Source organism: Rhinoderma darwinii, chromosome 4, assembly GCF_050947455.1.
Source record: "Rhinoderma darwinii isolate aRhiDar2 chromosome 4, aRhiDar2.hap1, whole genome shotgun sequence".
Taxonomy (NCBI): domain Eukaryota; kingdom Metazoa; phylum Chordata; class Amphibia; order Anura; family Rhinodermatidae; genus Rhinoderma; species Rhinoderma darwinii.
Window position 1 is genome coordinate 96811004 of NC_134690.1, and position 18302 is coordinate 96829305.

Consider the following 18302-nt stretch of genomic DNA (forward strand, 5'->3'; position numbering starts at 1 on the left):
GACATGAGTTATTCTATAAGAAGAACAAGTGTGTCACAAAGAACTCAATTCAGTTAAGAGGGAGCAAAATATTTGAGAGGTGCCGAAGCTTACAAGGCTTTCTGGATTCTAGTTATGTTATTGGATATGAGAAAAATGTTTGGATATGCAGAAGAATATTTTTTTTAATTGAATTTTTTTATTTTTTTTCAAACATTGTCCATAATGTCAAACAACTGGCTGTTTTAACTGATTTTATCATAAGATTTTTTTTATATTAAAAGAGGTTCCCAATGATACTAGAAGGTTTGTGGGGTAATCTCTTAATTAAAATCAGTTCTGGGATCTTTTTGATCTCCCCTCTTGGACCCCCACTGATATAATCTTAATGTCCACCCAGCATATCATTAAAGTCCATCATGGCAAAACCCAATAAAATTGCTAAAGTTGATTTTCATAAATGTATATTTAGCCAACGTTAGTCGCCCATATTAAATAGTATTGTCTATATAACTGTCTTAACAACTATTTAATGTTTAGCTTCATTCCCCTACAGATAAAGATTCTACATCTAGTGGTATGTTCCAGGGTTCCCCACACACATGCATTAGCTAGAGAGTTATTTTAGAATAAAGAGGATTAGCTGGTTAGCTGGCGAAATCCCATAGAGGTGTAGACCAGATTAAATACACATGATGGAGATGTCCTTATAAAAGTATGAAGGATAGAATCTGCCATCAGTTGATTCATGCCCGTGTGAACACGACTAAGGAATTCACAGCCATTCTGCGCAGCGGGAATAGCACAGAGCAGGTGGCACCATTTTTCTTAGAACCGGGCCTGCATCTGTTTCCCATCACAATAGAGCAGGGCTCTGGACATCTTCAGGACGTGTCCGGCTTCCTGTGGAGAAAGCTTCTGTAAATTACACGCTACACATGTGTGAGGGTCAAACATGGACAGAATGCATAAAGTTAGTGTTAACCCTTCTTATACTGGAATGTACACAAGCTAGAAAAGGTAATTAATGCAATGTACATGTATGTCAACAGATAAATTATAATTTACCCCCGTAGGCCACACACAGAAGGTTTAGCCTTGCTGGTGCTAAGCCAACATTCATAAAACTGATTGAAACCAGTATTTAGTAAACCAGTGGAATGGTTATGACATCAGGCCCCTAATGACATCATCACGTACTTTATAAAAATCTCTCCTTAGAGAAGGGTCTCAGTTTTCATTATAGTGGAATATTATTTGACTAACAACAGATTTTTTGATGGATTGTTAGGTTTTATATCTAATTTTATGTTTTATGGTAGAAATATATAATAGAAATGAATATTAAAGTTAATATTTAATTAACACTTTTAGAACATAATTACTGATTACGATAATGTTACCCTCGATGACTACATTTGTGGACCGTTACCATCAGATAGCATTGTTAATTGGCATGTTCTTCTGAACCGTTCCTCTAAAGTTAGTGATCTGGGAATAATGTTGAATTTATTAGGAATGGGCTCTTTGTGTAGATTTGAACTTTCCAGCATATTCTGTAGTGCAGCCCCTCAGTGTAGACTCACCATTAGATTTTTAACTGTTTAGTTTCCATATGGTTCTGCTTTAAGGGTACATTGTTGAGATGTGTTGGGCTATTATATGGTTTGCAATGGGATCCTTATTACATTAAACATGTCTTTAGGAAAATATATTCGCTATTAACTCAGTTACGGATGCTGGCAATTTTAAGCACTGTCGATAGCTTTTAAGTGTGGGAGAGATTTTTTACAGAGGTCTGCCTCTGCAAACACTGCTGCCTGATCTTTTACTATGGAAAGGAGAGCTTTTCTGGAACCGGAAACGAAACTAAGTAGATACTCACTAGTTTAGTAAAAGGATTAGACCGAGGTGACCGTGCCCTTCCCTTAGTTCTGTGTTCAGGTGAAAAGGTCAAGACAAAAAAAATACAGGGGTCCTCAAGCCCGGGGCTACTTCCCTTTTTTAGCTTTCAAACAGACATAAGCAGGAAAATCAAATTATTGGGTTGCTAATTCAGTACAGGTAGATTCATGGAACACTAGAGTTCATTGGAAGAATAATATGTTTTTTAGTGGATTCCTCTGGGTTCATTCTGTGTGCCTTTTCTTTTTTTTTTTTTTGCAAAACTTTCCTTACATATTAGGTATACTGGTCCTGCAACAGCTCAATTTAGTTTGAGTATTATATTATATATTTGGGTCTGTAGTGCATTTTGCATACCTCGGTTTTATATATTTTTCTATTGTATTCATTCGGATGTAAGAACCCAATAAACTATATATATATATCATCATGTGTAGAAATAAAGCATATTAAAAAGGCTATTGTTTCCCACAGGTAATGGGTCTCCTTACTAATCATGGTGGAGTGCCTCACCAACCTCAGACTGACTATGCCTTATCACCATTAACTGGAGGTCTTGAACCCAGCACTGCTGTGTCAGCAAGCTGCAGCCAGAGACTAGAACACATGAAAACGTTGGATAGTCTATCAACATCTCAGTCATACTGCCCACCAACCTATAGCACATCAGGATACAGCATGGAACCTGTAACGGGATATCAATACAGCCAGTATGGACAGAGTAAGTATACTCAAAAAGTCAGTAATGTGTGCCATATATTCAGGCCTCTACTCAATAAATACTCAGAAGCAGGAAGTCTTTAGCAATCTTCAACATCAAATTGGGAAGGTCACAGATTATCTCTTAAATTTGAAGTATAGTTTAACTGTTTCCATTTATGCAGGGGAATCAATCCCTTGCAAAGAGTTTACTTTTTTTTTAAATCTATCAGATAAAGCACAAAACAAGAAACATTGTGGCTTCCAACAGAAGGTTGATGACTCTCCCTTTCTCACTGAGTCTCTTTTGTCTCCGGTGCCCGTTGATTGTTCTCTGAAAAACATCTGTTGCATAATTATTTGCTTAAGTGATGTCAAGGACATCTTGAGGTGATTATGTGCCGAGACATGAGACCTGACCGCCATTAGGTAAAACAGAAGGTTTTGCCCGACATGCAGTAACCACGGGCATGCCCCGTATTAAAAACACATGTCTTTAATCAAGTCAGTTCAAGAGTCATTAAAGTATATGATCACAGATTCTGAAAAGTTTGTCAAACTTGTCCCGGGAATAAAAATATTAGCCCTATTCTTTGATATTCCAGTATTACTTGTGACAATGTCAACCTATGGTTCAGGCTGTCTCTTAAAGTGAATTGGTCTTAAGTCTTCTAAACATCTCTCTGTTTTCTACAGGTGCCTTTCATTATCTGAAGCCAGATATTGCATAGAGTGGCATAGAGTTTCTGATGGTGTTAGAACCGGAAGTTTGGACAGGATGGATATTCTCAATTAGCAGCACCAACTGGAGCTTGACTGCAACACAAATAAGTAGATGATAATGACTTTTATGGAAGTGAAGTGGATAATGAGAAATATTATAACGCCGCTGGTTGTGTAGGGAAAAATTGGACATCTTACCATTCAGTTGGAATGACTTATCTGCGTCGAAAGACTGAGCAACTGTTCCAAGCATGGATGCCGCAACTGCACCACTCAACACATCTCTACTTTGGAAGTCAAAGCTTTTTCCAGGTTCCCACAAGAGTCTGAATTCAAGCCAATTGAAAGAGCTGACAGAAAACATGAAAAGTGTTGAGGCGTTTATATGAAGAGATTTTTTATTTTATTTTATGCCCTGGTTAGTAGCAAAGTGATGAGACAGCTGTTAAAGAGAAGCCTTTCTATGTCGGACCTGGCTTCATAATTGGCACAGAGCAGGGAATACTCAGGATTTTGTGCCTTATGGGCTCGGCCATGTTGAAATGCTCTCACTTTGCAGCTAGATGTGACTGTATAGATAACATTCCAAGCTACAAATATCTTGACCATCCACTTTGATCATCCACTTGTTATTTAGGGTTGACATAAATAGACAAACAATGTCTAATGTTTATTAAGACTTTACTAGGATTAACACCCAGCATTTAAGAACTGGCATATACATTTGGCGTGAGAAAAAATAAATGAGAGGGGAACGCCCAGCGCCAAATTCTGACTAAAAGACATTGATTTCATGGCTGTCAATCAACGTGCAATAACATACCTCACTTCAACATCCCTTTCATGTCTTGCAAATACAATGGGATTGTATTTTTCTGCAAGTTTATTCATTTTCAAAGAAATTTCTGAACCTCGATTTGACATTTTCTAAAAGAAAGTTACACTTTCTATTTTATAATATACGTAAAAAGGCATTCCACTATTTTGTCTAGTGTATGTTTCTGTAATTCAGAGGCCGTCTGTGGATTTTTTTTCTCCAAATGTTTGATTTGAATACCCAGCATGTCTTCCCAGGGAACTTTAGGCAAGGCATGATGGGGCCTGTAGTTGAACATTTTTTAACAATCCACAGGGGGCTGAAGCCTGCTTTAAGTTATTTGACTGATTCAAGTTTAGGTTATAACGGTTGTTATATGTAATTATATAAAGTGGTAGCATCAGGCCTGTCCCTGTGCTAACTCTGAAGGCTGATTCATCTTCCCTCTAAGTTGAGCATTGATGGTTTACCCTGTGTTATGCCTAGGGCATGGCCTGAAGGGGTGGTGCTTGACACAGGAACTCAAAGAACACCAAAGTGAGAATCCCTGTCATGCTCCTCCCCCTAAGACACTGCGCTATGCATAACACATGTATTATTTTTGCCTGGAGTGTTCCTTTAAGGGTTGCATTTCAAATATGCAAGATTTTTCATAGAGAATTTTCTTTTCAACATAATTTCCATATTGTCCATCTAAAAGAGGATCTGATCTGATTCTAGACTATGCCGCATTTATCAGGAATTAGTCAAACAAATGAAGCATATGTATGTCACAGGTCTACTTTGAGAAAAAAAAAAAAAAGAAAAAGAAAACATGAAGTAGCCAATTAACTCGCTTTCATTGCTAGATGGGAATAGCAATAAATAGGGTTACATGATGTCTTATACTGAAAATGTAAAAAAATGAGGTTAGGTGGTTGAAAATTTTCAAATTAATTTATTTCTTCGTTTTCTTGACAAGTGAAGCGAAGTAGAGCACAAAATACATTCCTTCAAGAATGATGGGTAATTCATTAGGGGTCTAGATAGGATAAGATTAGTGATGAGATCACACTTTCGTCTTAGAGGTGATGGAAGACGTTTTATCTGTGTGTAGTCGGTATTTCCGGCAACAGATGCTGCAATATGTTTCATGTAATAAAGTGCAGTAAATATTTACTATTTATAATAAAAACATTATAAATACATGCGATGGAAGGTTGTTTTCTTAATGGCTGTCAAGATGTATGGATATATATGGCATAAAAATGAATCATGTTTTCTTGTAGGCCATGTTTGCTATAACTCCTGTATGACTATTCAATACCAGCTGCTTATTGCAAAATAGGGTTGTGACCAGGTTAGGGTTACCAGCTAAGAAACCTGGCATCTGCTGAAGAACAATAATAGCAGGTGTGGGGTCATCAAACACAACCAGCCTCCACGACCTTGAGAAGACTAGATATCTAGATCATTTGTAGGATCTGTAGGCATGTCAATGAATGTTGGAGCCCTTTTTGAAATCACTAATTTGAAGAAAACTCTCTTGACTGCTTTTTAGACCTAACTTGACCATGTATGAGTTCAACACGTCTAAATTTTACATCCCTGAATTCAGGGGCTTAGGGCAGAATATATTAAAACTGGTGTCTCAAATGCCAGTCTTAAACTAATTTACATTGGAGGAAAATGCAGCAAATATATGAGGAGTTGCACATCTCAATATTTGAAGCATCTTTGGTTATACGTGTGACAGAAATGCAAATGTATGCCTGCTCTGGGCAGGTGTAGATTTGTGACATAACTTACACCAGTTTCTGGCGCAAATTAGAATAAATCTATCATTCCAGTGGAAGCCCTGGCCCCTTTGGACAAACCATGCTTCCCTTCTTGCCACTTTGGCTAAAAAGTGGCAAGAAAAGTAAAAAGTTGCAAACTTTAGCGCAACTATGGCATGTGCCAAAATGTGCTTCTTTTTTATGCAAAACTAGCATAAACCTTTGGCCATATTCCCCGTATTGTTTCTTTAAATTGTCTCAAAGAGGAGATAAAAAAAGGTTTGCTCGTTCATCTGCTGATCGCGCCCTGTTTACACAGGGCAATGATCGGGAACGAGCTTTCTATGAAAGAGCGATTGCCCGATAATTGGCCCCTGTAAAAAGGCCTTAAAGAGGCTCTGTCACCACATTAAAAGTGCCCTATCTCCTATATAAGGAGATTGGCGCTATAATGTAGGTGACAGTAATGCTTTTTATTTCGAAAAACGATCTATTTTAAACCACTTTATGAGCGATTTTTAGCTTTATGCTAATGAGTTTCTTAATGCCCAAGTGGGTGTGTTTTAGTTGAGACCAAGTGGGCGTTGTACAGAGGAGTGTATGACGCTGACCAATCAGCGTCATACACTTCTCTCCATTCATTTACACTGCACTAGCGATATAGTTATATCGTTATGTTCAGCTACATACACACACTATAACATTACTACAGTGTCCTGATAATGAATGTACATCACTACCAGCCTGGACGTGATGTTTATTCAGAACCCTGACACTTCTGAATCTTTTCTGTGAAATTCCAGCAAGGCAAGCGTAATCTCATTTGAAATGACAGGTTGCATCGTAATCTCGCGAGATTACGCTTGCCTTGCTGGAATCTCACAGAGATGCTACAGACATGCCAGGATTCTGAATAAACATCACGTCCAGGCTGGAGGTAATGTATATTCATTATCAGGACACTAGTAATGTTAGTGTTTGTGTATGTGGCTGCACATAACGATTTAACTATATCGCTAGTGCAGTGTAAATGAATGGAGAGAAGTGCATGATGCTGATTGGTCAGCGTCATACACTCCTCTGTACAACGCCCACTTGGTCTAACGTAAAAACACACGCACTTGGGTATTAAGAAACTCATTAGCATAAAGCTAAAAATCGCTCATAAAGTGGTTTAAAATAGATCGTTATTCGAAATAAAAAGCATTACTGTCACCTACATTATAGCGCCGATCTCCTTATATAGGCGATAAGGCACTTATAATGTGGTGACAGAGCCTCTTTAAGGGCCCTTTTACACAAGCAGACATTCCTCCGGTAACGAGTGCAGATTGACTATATTAGCATGCTGATTAGAGCTCTTTTAGCTCCATTTACATGGAGCAATCATTATGAGTGTGGATTGTCAATATGATTGTTCGTCTCCATACAGTTTTCATTTTGTTGGCAGCACATCCCCTGTTTGCACAAGAAGATGTGCTGCCAACAAACAATAATTTTTTTGCCTTCATAAAAGATGCAAACAGCTGACAAACGACAGTTTGCTTATTTGTCAGCTGATTGCTGCCATGTTTACACAAGGCAAAGATTAGGAAAGGCTGCAGATTTTCTATTCTGGACTCCCGCAATGTTGGGCAAGGGTCCCACGACGTGGGCCGTGCAAACGAGCGTCAATGAGACAGCTCGTTGATCGGCACTCGTTTGCTCCTTTCACATGGAGCGATGCTCAGTAATGTATTGGGACAAGCGATTGTAACTACGATACAACGATGCAATCAGCCAATGGACGTTTGCTCGTTCAACGGCTGATCGTTGCCCGATAATTGGGCCTTACCATGTATCAGTAGCCAGATTAATTGGCACCCAGGTGTCCCAGAAACAGACAAAACTAAGAAACAGTTGAATACAGTTTTGAAAAACTTGATGGAAGAAGACTACTCAAGAATTTAAGGAATTACATTGTCAATTTCTTAGGGCCTGTTCACATCACGATTTTTTTCTGCGTCTAGCATGTATGCTGGAAAAGCTCCTGACATACACTCTAATTGTATCCATAGGCTTCCATTGCCAGACAAAGGCCAAAAGAGCGTCCTGTTAGCCTCCATCTGGCAAAAAGAGGTAAGGAATAATATAGTAGACTATGCTATTCTGTACAACGGTTTGCAGTAAAAAAAAGTATACATTTAACAGAGGCCATAATAGCCTATGGGTGATGAATGACACTGTTTAGCATCCATCACAGTCCTCCATTAAACTTATACGTCAGGAAGCTCCAGTGACATCACTGTCCATATACAGGCACTGAAGGATGCTGTATGCAAGAACTCTGACAGTCGCTGTTTTCTTATAATGTTTCCCCTCTGCATGCTGGGGTTCTGCGAAGCAGCACTCTGTACTCTTGCTAGTATTAGGGCTCGTCCACGCGCTGCGGAAATGCAGCGTTTTTTCTGTCCAGAATTGCGGTCGGAAAAAATGCGGCAGAATAAAGTAGCAGCTTAGTGGATGAGATTTAACAAATCTCCTCCGCATGCTGCATAAAAATTCCGAGCAGAAATTGACCTGCGGTGCGTATTCTTCAGACTGCATCATGTCAATTCCTGCTGCAGAAAGTGTCCAGAATTGCTGCGTTTTTCATAGGAGATGTCACCATTATCTAGCATTGAGAAAAACTCAGCAAAATACGCACCATTTTCTGCCGTAAAAACTGCAGAAAATGGTGCGTTTTTTCCGCAGCAGGAAAGTCTGCGACTTTCAATGGAATTGCTGCAGAAATTTTCTGCAGCAATTCCTTTGTGTGTGGACAAACCTTTAGGCAGATGACTGTCCTATGCTCGCCATGTTTGAGAGTTGAAGGAGGCCAAAGAAACCGCAGGCACTTGAGAGAGGAGTCGGGTCGGAGAATCTAGTGTCTGTGCTAGATAGTGGGGGACTTTATAGCGCTGCCGGTCTCTGAAGCACATGGACGGAGCATCGTGACTAAGGGAGGTTCCCCTCTGAATCCTTATGCTGTTTTCGGGGGAGTCTGGCGGCGTTTTATCGACTGGGTAAGCTCTAGTCATGTAATTGTGACAGTTACGTCGCTGGAGCTTTCCCGGGGCAGATAAAAAAACAACCAGTCTTGGACAGAGTATCAGGAAAAGAGGGGACCCTCTCTGAATCCTGATGCTCTGTTGGGATGTAGCTCTCCAAGATTTGCCCATATAAGTAGCTCAGCTCTCTACTCTCCTGATCTGTTTATACCTGAGGTCTGCAGTTGACTGTCCCCTCCATGATCCAGTCAGTTGAGTGTACACTACACAGCACATTGTGGAAGAACATACATAGTTTCTGCCTGTGATGATTAACCCTTTATTTTCAGCATTCAGCTGACGCTGCATCACAGTGTGAGGGTGGCTCATAGTCTGTATGGGTGATGTATCGCACTGTATACCTTTACAGTGGGAGATGTGGCAGCCTTCCGTATATCTATATCTCCAATGTAGGGTGACAAACATAATGTGAATAGAGCCTTACCTGTTCTTTTTCTTGCTGCTTCTAACATCAAATATCAGATTCACGACAGTGGGTTTGTTGCATAGAAACAGTCAGAATCAGGCTTCAGTGACAAACTTTCTCTACTTGAGTCAATGTGGATTAGTCTAGATTTACACGGGCGTTTCGCATCTCGGACGTGAAAAACTGATCTTTTTCACGTACGAGGTGCATCCGTGCTCTGTGCTGCGGGATGCGATATCACGCATCCCCATAGACTAGAGTCTATGGAGGGATGCGTGAAGTGTGAAAAGATGGGACATGTCCTATTTTCTCATGGACCCTTCACACGGTCCATTGAAACAAAAAACATGTGAATTGTTTCAACGGCCGTCACACGGACGTTTAACACATTCGTATGAATAATGCCTACATCTTTGTTACCCATACAGGCGCCAAAACTTCTTGCGTAATGGACTGTTGCTTTCCACCAGTTGCAAGTATCGTACTGATATAAATGTCTATTAGATCCTTGGCCACTCATCAGTGGTATGAAAAATCACGGTGTATAAACCCACCTTAAGATATTGTTTCTTCCTTGTGTGTTTTCCAGATGTGACAACAGGTAATGGAAGTAATAATACATCCTATAGGGGTTGTCAGTTATTTTTCTAGACTCCTGTATGACTTATCTGCCAAGAAATGCAGCGATAAAAGGGCCAGGCAAATTATCAATGAATAACTATGAAGTTTCACCTTCCAGAAGTCTGGAAAAAATCAACTCTATAATGACTTCCATTTCCAGTTGTCACTTTTAGAAAACACATATGAAAGAAACAGATATAAGTAAGGAATGTTTCAATTGAGTTTTTAAGAAACTTGAGGGAAAGGATAATAAAAATAATATGAGGCTTTATGAAGAAATGTTATCTTCTTATCGTGTTATACATGATAAGTAGGAAAAACAGATATATGTTCAAACTTAAAATGGATCTGTCCCTAAAAGGGGTTTTCCCATCTCCCCTTTTACTTCCATCGCATCACCACTGCTGCCTGCAACTTCCTGGTTCTCTTCTTGGTTTGGTGGGACGTCCTCCTCCTTTCGATTGAGAGTTCAGGCCAGCAGCGATGTGCTGATATCATCTCGCCGAAACGTGCGCACTCATGATGCTCGGTAGCTATGTGAGGTGCAGAGCACTTATAAACAGCTCCAGGGCTGCTACTGCACATGCCCTGAAGCCATCCATACACATCTATGGAACTGCAGAGCGTTGGCTAATGTGCATCTGCCAGTAGACGCCCTCCCGAGACCCATCCATCTACAATAGAGGATTTGGAGAAGACTTCGCAAGAGTGGCCCACTGCTGCAGGCAGCGGTGGCCATAACTCTAGACAACCAGCAGCACCCAAAGAGGGGGACCCAGGGTGGAGATAAATATCTGATGAAGATAGTTAGTAAACATCTTATTGTGGGTTAGCTTTCATATGAACCTGGATTAAGAAGATGGAAATACCCCTTTAAAATGTGCTTCTAGTTAAGGGCAGCTTATAATAAGTAAAGATCCGCTATGTGTCTGTTAAATTGGACAAATATATGCAGTCATTTGTTTAATATTAAACTCGGAACAGTATGGCAGACATGGTTAAAACTGTATTTATGAGGAGAGTTCTCCCTCCACCTTTCTGTGCCTCCTTCCACCCTCCTTAAGGCTGAGTGACGGCTGCATCTCAGTTATATAGGGGAAGTCAAACAAGAAAAATTCCACAGCACCGGACCACAAGTGGGTGCACGCCTCAATAGGACCAGGTCCATGGTCCTCAATACTGGGCAATTGAAAAATAGACAGGGAGGCAGCAGTTCCAAAAAACAGACAGCTTTAATCACCCGTGCAACGTTTCAGTACAACAGTACCTTTCTCAAGATTGAGAAAGGTACTGTTGTACTGAAACGTTGCACGGGTGATTAAAGCTGTCTGTTTTTTGGAAGTGCTGCCTCCCTGTCTATATAGAGGAAGTTGTCACTGAAGATTGAGGAGGGTAGGAGAAAGTGGAGGAAGTTGGAAGGAGAACTCTCCTCATAAATACAGAATAAGCAGGGCCTCATAAATACAGTCATAAGCAGGGCCGGCTCCAGGTTTATCTGGGCCCTTGTATGACACAGACTTAGTGGGCCCCTTTGTGGGTAAACTCACGGCAGCAGTAAAAAGAGAGTTTGTGCCCCTATATAGAAGTTAGGCCCCCAGTTTGTGCCCCCAAATATACAGTGCCCTGTAGATAATGCCACACACTGCCAATGTAGATAATGCCACAGTGCCCTCTGTAGATAGTGCCACACACCCCCTGTAGATAGTGCCACACACATCACTTGTAGATAGTGCCACCCCCTGTAGATAGCGTTACACCCCCTCCCTCTAGAAGTGGAATCCTCAGCCAGAGAGTTGCCGACACTCCAGCCGGAGATTCCTCTCCTGGGGGAGCCCCTGACGTCACTGTCCATATATGGATAGTGACATCAGTGTCTTCTCCAGGAGCGGAATCCCCGGCCAGAGCATTGGCAACGCTCTGGCCAAAGATTCCGGTCCCGGTGAAGCCCCTGATGTCCCTGTCCATATATGGTCAGGGACGTCAGGGGCTTCCTCTTGGAGCGGAATCTCCTGCCATAGCGTTGGCAATGCTCTTGTGGGATTCCGCTCCTAGACAGGGGCTCCCTCTAGAAGCGAAATCCATAGCAAGAGTGTCGGCAACGCTCTCGCCTGAGATTCCGCTCCTGGAGGAGCCATGATGGCAGCGTAAAGCACCCGGCGGCCGAGTGGGCCCCCCCAAGGGAAGTGGGCCCCGGAACTTGCCCGGGTTTGCCGGGTGCTGACGCCGGCCCTGATCATAAGCATGATTTTTCTCTATTACTTTTAGCTTGATATAAACCACTGCATATTTATGTGAAATTTGGTACAGACACATAGTAAACCGATACTTGTAAGATGTTTCTGTTAACTAGGGAAGCATATTATTAGGGAGAGATCTACGACATACCCGCATACCTTGCTCTTAGTAAATAGCAGTCTATTTTTTATATAGATATTTACATTATGTAACCCATGTGGATAGAGTTATCTTATAATGTCTTCTGCAGATGAATGGTATATTTCCTCGAACAGAGACAAGCACTGAGCCAAACAGCTACAGATATACAGCTTACTTACGAGCATCTGTTGACCATTTATGTTGGATTTCTAATTGTCATTAATGGAATTTTTGCTAAAAAAATCTGTGAGAAGTGAACAGTATATACTTCAGGAGCTTGCAGACAATTGTACAGCCTAACAAATACTCTAGGTGTTTCCTTTCCCTTTCTATGTTTATTATAACATAAAGGCTCGTTTACATGACGTATACTTTATCTGAGTTGTATGGATCCACAACCATATAAATCTTCTGATTTCTGTATGCATCTGACTTCATTAAGAGTCAGACATTGGCATTGTATTTGGTCATAGTTATATATGGAATGGATGAGAAAAAAAATTATGGCATGTTCCAAGGGATGCTGTATTATGAAGATATTCTCACCTAGATGCATTGCTCCTAGCGGAGAATTCAGTGCTGTGCAGAGGCACCAAATGGCGGCACATGGAGTTCTTACAGCTCTGTAGTATGGAACTGCAGGGACAGTGTAAGCCATTGTACATACAAGATTTGTGTTCATGGAGCCTAAGATAAGCACACTTTTTCGTGCTTGAATGAATCAATGAATCCATCAATTTTCTATTTATCCTTAGGCCAGAATCACACATGCAGTTTTCGTGCGTTTTTTGGCTCAGGTTTTTTAGCCAAAGCCAGAAGTGGATGCATAAGGAAGAAAATGTATGACGAAAAGTCTGTTGCTTATCCTTTCTTTTGTGGCCACTTCTGTGTTTGGCTAAAAAAACAAACAGCCAAAAACTGCATTAAAACTGTGTGTGTGATCATGGCCTTAAATTTATTAAAAATATGAATGGCAAATACAATTATTTTTGCCAAAACTGCTATTGAATCAATAAAAAGAAGTAAAAGTATTTTATTTATACTTCTCCCCACATTAGTATCCACTCCTACCAAACCCTATGGCTGGTTTCACACGAGCCTATTATGGACGAAAATCTTGACCTAACTGCAGGTCTAAGGACCCAAACCCATATTATGCTTGCGTGAAACCAGCCTAAAGGGAGGAAAGCTTTATACTTATCAGTTTTGGACTTCATAATTATTATTTTTTTATGCAATTCCAATTTTATCCTAAATACTGAACCATGACTCCATTGAGAAAACACTTCCATACACAGAATAACAATAGCTGTTAAGAAAGGATGAACAACCCAAAATTATAAATTAATCCAGCTAAAATGTTTTTGCTAATAAAATGGCAAAATCTACCTAAATAGGGAACATTGTTTTCTTGTTTTACAAATAAAATGTATGTGACTGACCATATAATGTAAAGTAAGCGTACAATTGTGTGCAGGAGAATTGAAACCACAGAGAGATTCATGGAAAAATAAACAATGCTAGACAAACAAAGAAACATAATACACTAGGTATCGCCCCAATGTATCCTTAGGCAACCCCAAAAGCATTTTGGCTATATCTTTATTACAACAGAGCTGCTCTGCAGGATTACAATGGACTTAGTATGGACTCGCGTAGGCAGAGCCGCTATTTTGCTTGTCGGGGAAGGAAAATTACTGAACAATTACTTGTTTCCCCTTTGCAAACAGACATAGGGATGGCTAAAGCAGCTCCGTGCATCTCTGCTCACAGTGTCCTCTGTGATTGTGACATGAGGGGGATTGAATTCCCAGGTTTCGACTGAATTTAGGTTTTAATGCTAAAGAGCAGTGGTGGTCAAATAAACACATAATGGGAGCTTCAGGTTTGTCCCTACACAATACATTCCCTGTCCCCTCTACCTCATGGCCTCACGTACACAGCAACTCACTATTGTAGTCTATGCAAGATATAGAAACAACATATCTTGTGCTTTGTATATTGTAAGCCCTCGGAGGCAAGGACCTCTCTCCTTCTGGACCGGTCTATCATTCATTAAAGGGAATGTCCAGTCCCTAAAAATTGATCCTGAGGATAGGCCATAAATGTCTGATCAGTCAGGGTCCGACTCTCGGGACCCCCGCCGATCAGCTGTCTTGAAGGGGTCGCAGCCTTGTACGATCGCTGCTCCCCCTTCATTCTATATCAGCTCATGCTATGAATAGCTAGCATTCTTGTAGCGGCGATTGACAGTATTACAGCCTTCGCCCTTAAAAGTGAATTGTACTAAAGGTGTGTTTACATCAGCGTTAAGTTCCGTTGATAGGTTCCGTCAGACCTTTCTGTCGGAGGAACCCATCAACGGAAAGGCAAACTGGAATCATTGCTTCCGTTTGCATTACCATTGATTTCAATAGTAATGCTTCCGTTGCTAATGGTATCCATTTGTCTCCGTTCTCTAAGGTTTCCGTTTTTTGGCAGAAACAATAGCGCAGTCGATATCACCAAAACAATGGAAACATTATGGAATGGAGACAAACAAAAACCATTTACAACGGAAGCATTATCATTGAATTCAATGGTACTGCAAACGGAGCTATGGTTTCCATTTGCGTTTCCGTTGATGGGTTCCTCCGATGGAAAGTTCTGACGGAACCCATCGCTGATGTGAACACACTGTTAAACCCCTTTTCATATGTATAGCACCCTGGAATTAATGAGGCTTTTAAATAAATAATAATAATATAACGATCAACCATATATGTGTGGCAACCTCCCTGCTGCATATGGGCTACACAGAGCCTTGTATCGGTTGGACAGGGGGCATTCTATTCTGTCTGCAGTAAATGTGTATAGTGGAAAAATCCCTTTAATAGTACTAACAATGCACCACACTGTAGAGTACACATTATTATCGAAGAAACCATGGCACTCAGTATACAGTAGAAGGGTGCTCAGGTAGGGTTCAACTCTGTAGAGTACACAGATGGAAGCATGGGGCCACAGGGTGTGCCGCTGGTTGCCCACTACTACTATAGACTAAATTTCATTTTTAGGTATATTATAATGTAATTACAGAACCCTTCTAAATTAAGATTAGTGTTATAAGCACGTTCCTTAAAAAGATCTTAGTGGAGATATTTGATACAATGATTATTATGCTTAAGTACATACATAATTCTTCATTTTACAAATAGTATTTACATTTATATTTATTATTTGCCCAGTGTCACCTATTGTTCACCACACACACTCACACGCATAAACTCACACACATACGGTACACTCACACATACACATAAACTCACACACGCATACTCTAACAAACACACGCATACACTCACGCAGGCACTCACACACATGCATACTGTATCACACACATGCATATACTAATACACACAGATATGCATACACACATGTATTTATACGCACACACATACACTCACACATATACATACACTAACACACACATGTATTTATACGCACACACATACACTCACACATATACATACACTAACACACACATGTATTTAGACGCACACACATACACTCACACATATACATACACTAACACACACGTGTACACTCACACACACCTATACACTAGTTCACACACACACACACACACACACACACACACACACACACACACACACACACACACACACACACACACACACACACACACACTATGATTTTCAACTTTTGAAATACATTTTCTTTTTCAATCACTTGATTATTAGCAATAAAGCCCATGCTGCGTCATTACTAATAACTCTGATAATGTTGACTACTTCTTGAAGGCTCCGGAGTCCTGCCTGTAGCATGGTGAAGGTTTGCCAATATCATAGGTTTGCGATGGCCTGTTTTATGGGGACTAATAGAGACTTGACTAATGATGGATTGTTTTATGATGGACTGAAATAAAAAAAAAATCCCCAAACTTCATGATAAATAAAAAAAATTCTGCAAATGTATTTTTGAGTCAAAACAAACTAATCCATAAGAATTCAAAGTAAATAGATCTCTACCTTTCCGAAAGTAGAAAACAATACATCATAGAAAACAATCATATAAAGTTTACATTATGCCAGAATAAGTTCAAGTATCACATATCAATTCTTTATATAGATGGCTAAACCTTTCAAAGTTGGATTTGCCATTGGTACTCCAGGTTCCAAACCAGACTTAGAGAGTTGTCCGCTTTAGACCAGGCCTTTTTGTTAGAAGGGTCCCCCCCCAAAAGTTAAGCTCAGCATGAGTTCTCCCTCTTCTGGGACCTCCAGCAATGAGCTGTAATTTGTCCCCTGCATCGCTGCCATAGGAGAACTGAAGCATCACGTGGTGCCTATTGAAATGAATGGGCTGGAGAGTGTAATGCACGGGTGTTCTTGGTCCGTCAGGTCTCCATGGGGGATCACCTCTATAAACTCAGAATTCCCTATCAGAGTTTTCTTCTAAAGCCATTGAACTGATTTTTTTTAAAATTTAGAATTAAAATGATCTATTTTTAAATCCCACTTTTCAAGAATGAACAATCAAACCTGCCACAAACAACCGAGGAAAACTTCCTGCAATAAAATTTACAAATAAAAAATAATACTATCCAAATTCTAATTAAATGCAAAGTAAATGTGCTACTACTATATAGCAGTATATAATGTATCAGTGTGCATGGAAATACATTGAAGACTGATCTGGTTCACTTTCATTCAAGTAAAAATGGCTCAACTGCAATACCGGACACAGCCTGTGGGCAACAGTGGCGCTGAGACGTAGACTAATAACCCTAACTACAATATTTTCCATACTATAAGATGTGCTGTACTGGAATGCAAAACCAAACTTTAGAGTACATTGTTGTACAATGACTGGCCTGTAAAACCAAGGATATGTCTCTTAAGCTGCCTGTGGGTTGGTAGAACCTGGGAATACAGAAAATATTGATGGTGCATAACATTTATTGAGTCATTATCTCTTAATACTGTCCTTTGATCTTTCATCAGTGGTATGTGTGTGCTTGGATTTCACAGTTTTATTGCAGCAGGTGTTTATGTGGCGTTTTGCAGCTTTTGGTTTACAGCCCTTCTGGATTGTCAGTGATCTATGGGTATATGCTCAGTATATGAACATGTATAATGAATACCATTAGATCTACTCAAAAAACAAGATATAGAAGTGCATGGACTTACACTACCGTTCAAAAGTTTGGGGTCACCCAGACAATTTTGTGTTTTCCATGAAAACTGACATTTCTATTTATCAAATGAGTTGCAAAATGACTAGAAAATATAGTCAAGACGTTGACAAGGTTGGAAATAATGATTTTTATTTCAAATAATAGTTTTCTCCTTCAAACTTTGCTTTCGTCAAAGAATGCTCCAAGAATACGTCTGAAGGGGGATTATCCTTTCCTTACTTCCGGGGGTACCTTGTGGCCGCCGGATTGAGGCTTCTGATTCAATGGGAGAAGGACCCGGCCCTCAGGAGGTTGCTTGATTCAGTGGGAAAGAAAGCTGGAAATATTTTTGAGTTATTGGAGACAGGCCTACTGGAGATGGAACCACTGAATAAATGGCCCCTGAGTCTGATGTTGTCCCGTTCATGGCGAGCACTGAGAGAGATGTTAGGTTTTAAAGGAATTCTCAAGTTTACTCCAATTTGGGATAATTATAATTTTAGAGAATTTGGGACAATTCCGGATATAAATTTCTGGAAAAATAGAGGGATTTTTTTTATCTCACAGATTATTATGGATAAACAAATAGTCACTTTAGATAATTTGAAAGAATGGTATCGTATTGAAGAGAAGTATTTATTTAGATATTACCAGATTCAGCACGCATGTAAGCAAATTGATGTAGCACGGATTTAACTGGAATCTCACAGGATAATTGAATATTTATTAGTAGTTTCACAAAGTAAAAAAT

At 40.1% G+C, this 18302-nt stretch overlaps 1 protein-coding gene across 2 annotated transcripts in view; it reads left to right on the plus strand.

Annotated features, from left to right (window-relative positions):
- PAX3 (paired box 3) overlaps window positions 1-5237 on the plus strand; it is a 57089-nt gene extending 51852 nt beyond the window's left edge. For both annotated transcript variants that reach the window (XM_075863975.1, XM_075863976.1), the window contains 2 exons: window positions 2359-2605; window positions 3280-5237. In XM_075863975.1, the coding sequence (XP_075720090.1) occupies window positions 2359-2605; window positions 3280-3314 (282 nt within the window). In that variant the 3' untranslated portion in view covers window positions 3315-5237. The remainder of the gene's footprint in view (window positions 1-2358; window positions 2606-3279) is intronic.
- Window positions 5238-18302: the final 13065 nt, after the last annotated feature.